The sequence below is a fragment of the Aptenodytes forsteri genome, unplaced genomic scaffold, assembly GCF_000699145.1.
Source record: "Aptenodytes forsteri isolate BGI_AS27 unplaced genomic scaffold, ASM69914v1 Scaffold426, whole genome shotgun sequence".
Taxonomy (NCBI): domain Eukaryota; kingdom Metazoa; phylum Chordata; class Aves; order Sphenisciformes; family Spheniscidae; genus Aptenodytes; species Aptenodytes forsteri.
In genome coordinates, this window is record NW_008794010.1 from 1,517,555 (window position 1) to 1,528,819 (window position 11,265).

The 11,265-nt window shown below is 48.8% G+C and overlaps 1 protein-coding gene across 1 annotated transcript in view; it reads left to right on the forward strand.

Moving 5' to 3' along the window:
• The first annotated feature begins 9,103 nt into the window (after positions 1-9,103).
• TGM4 (transglutaminase 4) overlaps positions 9,104-11,265 on the forward strand; it is a 23,778-nt gene continuing 21,616 nt past the window's right edge. The window contains exon 1 of the mRNA XM_009290515.2: positions 9,104-9,242. Coding sequence (XP_009288790.1) covers positions 9,104-9,242 — 139 coding nt within the window. The remainder of the gene's footprint in view (positions 9,243-11,265) is intronic.

An 11,265-nucleotide genomic window follows, 5' to 3' on the forward strand; every position in this document is an offset into this window, starting at 1 on the left:
TTGGACCAGGTGATCTCCAGAGGTCTCTTCCAACCTCAACCATGCTGTGATTCTGTGATTGTGTTTCTTTTTTCTGGACAAATTGGTTCCTTCAGTTACTTCTTTCAGGTTCATTCTAGGTGATAACTATGAACTAAATTAATCAGTTTAGCTGTAAAACTAACCAAGTTTTAAGTAAACGCCATGGTCTTCCTAGTAGCTTAAATTGCGCAGGACCGTAGACGCTTAAGTGTTTCAGAGGGCTCGCAGTTTGAATCCTGCACGCTTGCTATAAAGGCATTTCTGCAGAGCAGCCACAAGGTGACAGAAATTCAAGGAGTTCTGTGTTTGAGGAAGAACTACAGAATTCTGAAAATATGTCTGAGAGCAGCCATCACTCGTGCAGCATGGAAAGCAGCAGTAAATGTTAAAAGTGTATTGATGCGTCTAAGAGATTATGACGTAGGGTAGCACGAAGAACTACAGAATTCTGAAAATATGAGAGCAGCCATCACTTGTGCAGCATGGAAAGCAGCAGCAAATGTTAAAAGTGTATTGACGCGTCTAAGAGATTATGACGTAGGGTAGCAGGATACTCGGTGGCAGCACAAAGATGGATTTCCCAGCCAGAAGGAGGTTTTGTGGTGGCCCAGCCTGAGAGTGGCCTGACCAGGAGGGGTCATTTCACTCGGAACAAAAGTTTTCCTTTACTTTCCCCTCTCCCCTGCCAAACTTCATCTAAAATTACTTCTGCCACTTCAGGAGTGATTCTGGATTATCTGAAATGTACACTGAAATTAATCTCCTCTTAGAAAAGCAATCAGAACAGTAATCCTTGACTCACTGGGCTGGCTCAGCTGAGCCCTTTGCAGGGGAGGAATTTATACCTCCCTCCTTCCTTGTGGGGAACACTTGGGGATGTTCCTATCTCTCTGCCTCCGTGCCATTGCAACGACCACTCCTCTGCCCAGGACACAGAGGGACTCGATGTCTCTGGAAAACCTTCCTGCTGGGCATATGCCAGCTCCAGAGCACACTGCAGCTGATGTCCCTGGCTCTGCAGTAGAAGAAGATCAGAAGAAGAACCCAGGGGTTCAGGGTCACTTTTGAAGGTAGCATAGCTGCTGTGATGGTGGGAACCAGCTTTGCTCCACCACTGATAGACTCACAGACTAATTCAAGTCAGGCAGGACCTCCGGAGGTCTCTAGTCCAACCCCTGCTCTGCAACAGGTTGCTCATGACCTTCTCCAGTCAAGTTTTTATTATGTCCAAGGTTGGAGAGCCCATGACCTCTGTTCCAGTGTTTGATCACCTTTGTTTTTCCTTGGTATCAGATCCAACACTTCACTTGTTCTAATCTTTACTTGCTGCCTCTTGTCGTATCCCAGCACACCTTGGAGAAGAGCCTGGGCTCTATCCTCTCTATACCCTTGGGCACGTGGTTAAAGGCAGTAACGATCTCTTTTTCTTAAGGCCCTTTTTCCTAGCAGCGTACTTCAGTAGGCTCTTTCTGATCCAGAAATAATATGCTGAATTTAGGTGAAACAGGGAGAGTTGTTTTCCCCTCTCATCTCTTTACTCCCAAGTCTGCCAACCCACTAGAGGTGTATGTGGATGTACACAACTGCCCTGAGCAAGGTAAAACTGTCTGGTCACACAGGCAGAGGGTGAAGCCAGGAGGCAAACCTCACCCCACAGTGAGCCGTAATATGGCAGCAGGTTTCTTCTTTAGAAGGCCAGTAGCAGCTGGGTATGGTTGTCCCTCTTATCCCTCTCTGCAGAGTTTGCTGTGGCAGTGGTGGGAAAGCAAAGTGCTTCACTGGTGGGAATCATTTTGGATCATTTACCGTTGCCCTGATGAAGTTGGAGACCTTTGCCGCAAGTGGGGCAAAACAAGGCTGAACACCTGAACTGTGCCTCTCTGTGATGGGGCTAGCCTCAGAGAGCTTGCACCAGCCATCGACCAGGGATTTGCTTTACGGCCCTTCCCTTTTAGCTTTGTACTTGCTACATCTCTTGCTTCAGAAATCCCTGTGCCCTCCCCTAGTTTGTGGTTAATAATTTCTTCTGAGTGGGAGCAGAGCACAGTTGGTGACCCCCATTGATTTGGGTGACTGGCAGGGGGCTGCAGTGCAGCTGTTCCCGCAGGGCAGGTGCCACCTGGCGGCTGTGTTTGTTGGCGGTTTCAAACCTACATTTCTGTCTGCTTCAAGATGGGGCCCACCATGGACTGAGAGAGGTGATGGGACATGAAGGCATGATCGCTATGGGCTTAGACAAAGCCTTGCTTTCCCTTGCCCTCGTGTGGTCCCTGAGTGTTGTCAGAGTCGTTCTGCCTGCGGTTTCCTCCCTTGGTGTCTTCGTGTCAAGTACACGACACCCAGGGGCTAGGGAGATGGCTGCAGAAGCTAAAACTATGGGTGTGGGGGGAGACTGTGAATGGTGAAGGCTTTTTAGGCGAAACTCTGCCCTTTTTTCAGACTGAGGCTGTTACATGTCTTGTCAGGTTGTCTAAGGAGGGAGATCTTTCTTGAGAACCTAGTTGGCCTCAAAGGCCCTTGAACTCAGAGGTGGTTTTGTTGCCACTAAACGCTGGAGCAGAGAGTTCTCGGTAAACCTGCTCTCCAGTGAGCATGCAAAATAAGGCACGAAGCCCCTCAGCTCTCACTTTCCTCCCAGAGGACCCTGCTCTGCCCTCACTGCAGCAGTAAGGCAGGCCAAGTCATGGGAGGTGGTGAGGGCCAGTCATTTGGGACCACACTGGTCTCAGCCCGAATTCACAACTGATGGGTCCTGGACCACACGCAGCGCCAGCATGTACAGTTTCAGCATTCCTCTCTGGCAGGGCTGAATTCTACCCTTTTCCATACATCTAGGGATGAGTGAAGGGCATTTCACTGGATTGCGTGTGCCCCACGTCAAGAGCTTGAGAGCTTTCTGGGGTTTGGCTTCTGGCATAGCAGCTGCTGTACACTGTCCTGGCACTTCCCAGCTTGTGGTCTGAGCCTGGACTCGCAGCAGGACGTGCCAGGGTCATGCTCCATCCAGGGCTGTTTCCTCATTTCTGTTTCCTTCTGCGATTTGGTATATTCATCTTCATGTAATACCAGCCTATGCTGTTAGGTTTTGCTCCAAAGTGCCTGTGAAATAGTGAGGGTGAATGAGCGGTCAGTGAAAATACATGGGGTTTTCCCTTTCGTCCTACAGCTGCCTGTGCTGCTTCGCATTGGCTGTTTTGGCTTGGTGTTTGCGTGCAATGCAGTGATGTGGACGGTCTTTGCAAAAGCCCTGAGGCTCTCCTCTTCCTCAGCCACTGCCTCTGTGACGACAACAGCCTCCAACTTCATCTCTTCGGTGAGTAGATCCCTTCCGCAGGCGCTGAAGCCTGGAGGAGCACAGCGATGTGGGAACGGTCACACTGGACGTGACTGGTCATAGCTCACCTCCCAGCGTGACTGGCATTGCTGGCTGCAAAGGGAGAGTTACAGGCAGATGTGAAATTATTATATCGGGCCTCAGGTGCTCTGCCTGTTGTTCACTGCAGAGGCTGTAGGGTTTCTCTGGGTCGTGCAGGAGGAAGGGCGCTGCTGCTCAGTGCAGTGCCTTGCAGCAGCTGTACAGTTTACCGAACTTTTCTAATTGCCAGTGAGAGCCGGAGCTAGGAGCTTTGCTTTGTTTTGCTTTTCCTTTGCAACACCTCACCTGTGACAAGCCAAAGCCACCCTAGCTGGGTGTGAAGACGCGCTGCCTGTAGTGTCAGCAAGAGCCTTTTTGACCTGCGCGTTTTTTCTGCTCGCTTTTCTCAGCAGCTGTCCACCTTGTTTCTGTGCTCCAACAACTCGCAGCCAGGTCATGGTGGTATCCAAAACTCAAGTCAGTGGGGCCCCTTTTTTTTTCGACTGGAGTCGCCTGGTCGACTGGACATTTGGCTCCCGAGAGGTGCTGGGAAGGCAGCAAAGCACGCGCGTGTCTGCCAAAACCCTGTTTTGGGACCGCAATCTGTCTGTGCTTCCAGGCTGGATGGATGCTGGTTGTCACCAGCATCACCCCCAGCAGCCGTTTCTCTTGGTGGTCCCAGCAGGAGTTTCCTCAAGCAGGTTTTTTCCAGGACTGGCTCTCCCAGCAGAAGTCCCCCCAGCTCTGGCAGCACAGGAGGCTTTGGGGCGGCTTGGCCCAGCAAAGCTTTGTCTCTGCCTTTTCCTTCAGGCCATCCTGGGCAAGCTTCTCTTCAGGGAGACGTGGACACCTCTGTGGTGGGTCGGCCTCGCCGTGACGCTCTGCGGCCTCATGCTGCTGCACACAGCTGTGCCCCGGCCAGCGCAGCTCCCGGCAGAGAAGAAGGAGGCGTGATGGCTGCCGGAGGGGGCACGGCACCTTGCCACCCCTTGCCCCTCGCCAGCCTGCCTCTGGCCATGGACCTGCTAGCCCCTACTCACCTGCGGATCTGCCAACTTGCAAAGTCATGCCAGTCGCATCTTTCCTGGCAGGCCGGCAGTGGTGTGGTGGCAGCAGCAGCCTCAGAGGGAGCTGGTCCGCTCTGAGTCAGTATTGTGGAAATCAGGGCCAGAGGCTTATCAGCCCCTCCTCCTCTTCACACCCTGTGGCTGCAGAGCTTTCCTGGTTTGGAGAAGACTGAAAGTAAACACGGTGGCTGTGGAAGGTGCCCGTGCATCAGTACTTTTCCGTAAGAGGACCCATCCTGAAATAGAAAAGCAATCAGAAGTAGACACTGAAGGCAGCTGATACTTCTGCTGTGCTGTTACTGACTTGCCTCTCTGCCTCTTGAAATGGCCCCATGCCTGCCCTAAGCTTCCACTGTCTGCAAGGCTGTGGAGCCTTTCATTAATTCCTTCAGCTTCCCCTATCACTCACATACACCTTTTAACTTGCCATTTGTATCTGATGCCTGTAATTCGCACTTACCCATTCCTGACATGTTACTCACTGTAAGATTGCTGCTCTTTCCTTTAAACTCTTAACCAGGCTAGGTTTTTGATCGCCATTCCTGCTGTGCGTAGGTCAAACTGTAATTTTGGGAGAATACAACAGGCTGCATGTGAACAGGCAGCCACTTTCACTGAGAGTGTCCATGTTCAACACATCCCCACCCCCCCGCTTAAGTTGGCAATTGCTTTAATGTTTGGTAAAACGGAGTTTCTCAAGCAACATTTTTTTTACAACTCTGGATGATGCTGATTTCCATTCGTGTGATATAATCAACCAGATCACTGGTACCCACACATCTGCTAAATTGTGGGTCAGTGATTACTCAGTGGTCAGGACGAGATGCCTGTCGACACAGTGCATGTGTCAGGAATCATCTTTTCTAAGATATCGACTTCTTTCCCGTGCCCACACATCCTCTTTTACTTGGAAATTTTTTAGTTGCGATCCTGACCGAAAAATATAATGATGCCTATAAATGTACGTGTCATGCTGGTAATATCACTTGTTTGCTCTGGGCTTGCCAGGTTGGCTCTGTCTTCTTGTAACCACAGAAAGTGAGTCATGGTTGTGGCATGTGCAGCAAACCTAAGGACACATTTCTGCGAGCCTCCGTATCAGAACCTGTCAGGTTTGTCATGACTGGCAGATCTGCGCCATGTCCAGCAGGAGAGTAAAAATAGACTTGTGGGTGGAAATGCCACTGGAGTTGGGTTCGTGCCTTTTCCTTCTTCATATTGGAAAGACGAAAAGTCGGTGTCCCCTAGAATAGGCCAGGAGCTGTTTGCTCCAGGTCCCCTGCTTCAAGAGGGTCTAACTCATCACATCAGGCAGGTGTGTCCCAAGAGGGACAAGGCCTTTCCCTCTCCCCTCAGTGGGTGCATAAGTCTTCTGCTCCAAAGAGAGGAGCTGCCTATGTGGTGGGGAAGAGGGCAGAGTGCTCCAAGTGCCTTTCCTTCTTACCAACATGGTCTTTGCACCTGGGGAGCTCTTTGGGTAGCAGCACAGATAGAAAGAGCGAGACACATCCGGCTGCCTGGGAAGTCCCAGACTTGATGCAGTGACCCAGCATCCCTCATAGGTCTTTGGAGATGACAACCAGGAACTATGTATTTCTAAATACATCAAGTCTCCTTAGACCTTCGTACATGATGGAGAAATAATGAAGGCTGCAAGCCTGATTTGTTTGTCCTTGTTATTAACTCTCAGCCAGCTGTAAGCCATTGCCGCCTTTGTGCAAACAGCAGAAGGACCAGACTCTCTCCTCTCTGGTTAATTTGGCTGTTGCTCCTCTTCCTAACAAACCTTTTGGAAAGTTTTTTAACATGGACTATCTCAAAACTGACATTTCTTTATTACAGTCATTGTTGGAAGTCAAGGTCTAGGAGATGTTTGCATATGTGCAGAAAGCGTGGGCAGTGTTTTACTTGGTGTTGCTCACTTTAAAGGCGGAAGAATGTAAACTAGGGCTCTAAATTCGCTGTTGTAAATACTTGAAGTTGGGAATGGAAGTGAGTTTTCCTCCAATTCCTGTGGAAGGAACAGATTGCTAGGCAGGGTGCATTTTTTGGCAGAATCCCTCCCCTCCACGTACACAGGGTTTGGCCCATATCTGCTGGTGTTGCTTGTCAGCATGTGTGGTCATCCAAAATGCAGCTGGAGGTCATCTCAAAAAGTGGTGCCAGCATTTCCAAATTAAAACACTGTCCAAAGCTCAGTGGCTGAAATTTAATATTTACAGATATTTTAGACCACACACACACACAAAAGTGATGTGAGACTAATGAGCGAGCTGTGTTTGAAGAGTTCAAATGTGGTAGACCTTGTAAGGTGGCTGAAGATTATGGCCAACCATAAGACCTTGATTTACCAGGGCAGAAGGTGGGTTATCCTTATGCGGGAACTACAGTAGTGTGCTTGTGTGGAGTTGTTGCACACTTGAGCTGAGGTATTTTTAGAGAACAGTCTCGGGCACACATTTCCGCTCAAATTCCAACGAAATACACTTTTGTTTGCACATGTCCCAGGCGTTGGCTGTAATGAGTCTTTCTCACCTTCCTCTTATTCTCAAACACAACCCTAATTTTTCAGCATCTTGTTCATCAGATTTTCCATGGTATAGCAGGGCTATACCATGTCACGCTTTAACAGTAGAAGCAGCAGGTGCATGGTTAACAGCAAGGCTCACAACGTCGCTCGTGAAGACTGAAGTAAGTATTCTTGAATTAATGGTGGGAAGCATTTTGAAAAATCTGTTGTATAAACAAGGTCCAAGAGTATTAAATTCTAAGGTAAATAATAGCTTGTATAACTTTACAAGGAACAAAGCCAAATGAAATTATAGTTGCAGTTGAATCTCAAAGCGTAGTTTGACTGATTAGATAAGGAACTACACAGGAAACCTGAGAAATGTCCCTGTTGTCATTGACACAGTGCTGTGGTTTAACCTCAGTCGGCAACTGAGCACCACATGACCAGGATACTTGGAGCCACTAAAACTTGGAAAGTTTGTACAACATCTCGGTCACAGCATATATCAAAATAACTTGAAGGACAGTATGTTTGCCCAGGTGGTAAGTAGTAGAAGTAGATGCAATAAATAAGATTGGTAGATTATTCTGCCAAGTTTGGTATATTTAAAATTTCCAAGGAATTTGATTCAGTGCCCTGTGTTGACCCTTCAGAGACCTTAAATACTGATGACATTGCAAGGGTGTCTCACACACACTTAATTCCACTAAAATATTGCAGGTGGTGAGGGAAGAAGGAAGTCATGGTTACTCAACCACCAAAAGAGTGGTGCCAAGGCTCTGACCTTGGCTGTCACAGAAAAAACATGAAGTTAAGAATAAATGGGTAGTAATCCTGACGTGTTCGTGGTGCCAGGTGCTCTGCTCGCCTTCTGCAGAAGAGCAGCAGCAAGCCTTCATTTTGGGGGTTTGAGAGCTGCGGAGGGGAGTTGTGCAGGGTGGGCACTTGTCCACAGCAAACCACACGGTGCCTGCAGCTTGCTTGGTCTTGGGAGAAAAATCTGGGGTGAGCTCAAGTCAGTGGTAAAAGCCTTCCCAGGAGAGCCAGGAGTTTGCCTCTAAAAATCAAGTGTGGGGGGTGTTGCGCCACGTCACTTTTTAAAGGGAAGGGTTGCAAGAAGACAGCGTTTCTGAAAATGTGGTCCTGAGGAAGAAACAAAGTATTTTAGACTGCAAAGCAACACCTTCTAGCTTCAGGTGGAAGATGGTTGTTGGGCTAGGTGTTTCAGTGTCCTTTCTAAGGGAAGTCTGTTTCTAGATACTTTAACACCCCAAAAAAGGTCAGCTATTTGCCTGTAAAATCTGCAGTGGGGTCCTGGGCCATGGGCATGGTGGGGGGGAGGCCCCAGGGGCCGGGCAGGGACAGTCAGTCCCAGCGGTGCCCTCAGGGCCCTGGCGTAGTCAATGGCTGTACCTGGGATGTTGTTTCCAGCACTGGACCCCAAGAGGGTGTTGGGAAACTCATCTGGCAGAAGGATTCCAAGATGGCAGGGGCCTACGAGGAGAGGCTGAGGGACATGGGCTTGTTGGAGATAGGGAGGCTCAGGCTGACCTGATAGCAGCCGACACGTGCTTGGAGAGGAGTTACAGAGGCAACGGAGCTAAGCTCCATTCTGTAGAAATGGCCAGAACAAGAAGAGGCAACAGGCACAGGTTGTGTCTTGGGACTTGGAAAGAGTGGTAGTAAGTGGGGTGTGGCAGATGGTACCACTGCTTTTTGGAGGCACGTACATTTTGAACCCATTGCTCAATCTTGCTTGGCTCAGAGGCTGCTACAGGCTGGGGTTTCACCCCACCTGTGCAAGTTGGGGCTGGGGCTTGGCCGTGTGAGCAGCTCACCTCCTCCCCTGACAAAAGTGGAGCCTTTTCGTTTTTGTAGCAAGAGGTAAGAGTTGAACAACTCTGCTTGGCACCGTGACCTGCTCTTGGGGTGTGTGCACAGTCTGACCATCAGCCAGGGCTTCAAACCTAATTGCTTTCAGTAAGGTAAGGCGACACTTGGGGAGAAATGAGCAGTGCCCCAGGGAAGGATGAGGCATTACAAATGTGACATTTCCCACTGCTAAGCGACTGTTTCCTCATCCAGAGAGGAGGTATTTTGAATGACTTGTTCCCTTCAAGACATTCCTGACTTAGGCAACTCACAGGCATGGCTCTGCCAGGAACCAGCACTGCACGAAAACGCTTCCTAAGAAACGCTGGTGGGCATGGAGCTACTCCATCTGTCCGCAAGGTGAGAGCATCTCGTGCTGCTGTGAAGGGCAATGGCCTGGATGCTGCGAAGAGGGGTGAGCGAGAGTATGCTGGCTTGGTTGCTTTTCAGGACAAATAACCACAGATCCTTGCCCTCAGTCAATCTCACCATACCAAGGAGGCTACCGCATGTGACATCCACATGTCCAGGGGTGGGCCAAAGCCTTTGCACCTGCCGTGCTTTGGGTTCTCTCCCATGTGGCACGTGAGCCAGGTCTCCAGCGCTGAGCAGGACCGGCTCCTTCCTGCAAGTCCTACTGGTCTAGGAAGGTTCTCCCTTCCCATCACATAGCGATTTCAGTCACACTGCTGGCTGGTGGGGACGTGGCATGGCATGATCTGACCTGTAGTTTGTGGGTTGTGTACATCTATATGTATATAGACACACACACACCCACACAGGCAAATGGGAGAAGCTGCCGCACCAGCCCTGCAGAAAGAAATGTTACTTGAAGACACTGGCATGCAAGTTTCTGTTTTCCCACTTAGACATGTTCAATCAAACACATACCCTGTAGGTGGGAAGGTATTCTGTCAGTATTTTCCTTGTTTTCTGAAGCTGTTTTTAATATATGGATAAACTATTTCATCCCTGATTCAATATTTGTGCTATTAATTTCCTTGGCCTTACCATTTATTTTTTTGCAGCCCTCTTTTGCTTTATTTTTCCTCATACCTTTTCATATTGTTTGCTTTAGGTGTAGTCTGTGGATATGTGTCCACACTGCAATCAGTCAATGTGGTCATACATGCACACTCGAAGCTAGTTCATGGTTCAGTGGCAGTAAGGTAGATAGATACAGCCCTGGAGTAACTGCACCCACCCCGTTGGAGCCTTTCCGAGCACACACTGCGGGCTGCAGGATCGCACGGCGGGGGCGGGGTCCTTCTCCCCATCTTACGTCTCTTGGTGGGGTGGGACGAAGGTGTGAGGAAGGAGTTAGCAGGCTAGGACCATTCAGTGTGGAAAAGAGATGGTGGTGGTTTGTAACGGGGGCTGAGAAGACTGTGAGTTGCATGGAGAAAGTAAGCTGGCATAGCTGTTGACTGTCTCCTCTACCACAAGAACGGGGGCCTCAGGGGAAGCTAGCAAGCAGCAGCTTCAATGCCAGAGGACCTTTCTTCTCCTACAGTGTGTCATTCAGCTTAGGAACTCCTGCCCACCGGATGCAGCAGAAGCTGGCAGGTTCCTCGGGTTCAAAAAGGAGGCAATTTTATTAAAAAGAAAGCTGCTGGCTGGAAGAAGTGACATGATAGAGATCTTTTTTTGTCATTTCTTGTACAAAATTCTAAAGAATTGTTTTGCTGAGAAGCAGAAATACCTTATCCTGAGTCATTTTAGTCCAATACATAATATAATCTTCTCAGAACTGGAGCATGCTTATTTCAGTGTTTCCAGTGCAACAGTTGTACCAGAGTTGAGGGTCAAGCAGTCATAGTACTGAAATCCCAAGTTCAACCTTTACACATAGTTGCTCCCTATATCTATACTGATTTTGCAGTTTTGCCTCTTGCATCTCAACCAGGGAAGGAGAAAGGGATCTTGAAAAATAACCAGAAAAGATATTTTAACATTATAGCATTTTTGCTTGCTGTTAAAGCAGCTCTGTATTTTTCCAAGATGGCCTGGCCTAAAACCTCAGTTTCCTGTGATGACCACAGGACTTCTCTTTCAGAGCAGGGAAAGTGCTACACAAGAGTGTTTTGCCTGAGTAGAGATCAGAAGGCCATAAGCCTACATTTGGTATATGTGTAGTTGTGGTCTCTGTTTTATCTTTGTCTTTGCCTTATTCAGGAGCAGACTCCCTGGGTGGTGCTGGGTTGGGCACAAAGCAATATGGTTTTCATTCCTTCTGGAGGTAAATGCCCAAAGCTAGTCACCTACATCCTTAACTTTAGGTCCAAAACCCCTCTTTCAAGGTTCAGTGATGTCCTGGTTTCAGCAGGGATAGAGTTAATTTCCTTCCTAGTAGCTGGTACAGTGCTGTGTTTTGGATTTAGGATGAGAACAATGTTGATAACACACCGATGTTTTAGTTGTTGCTAAGTAGTGCTTAC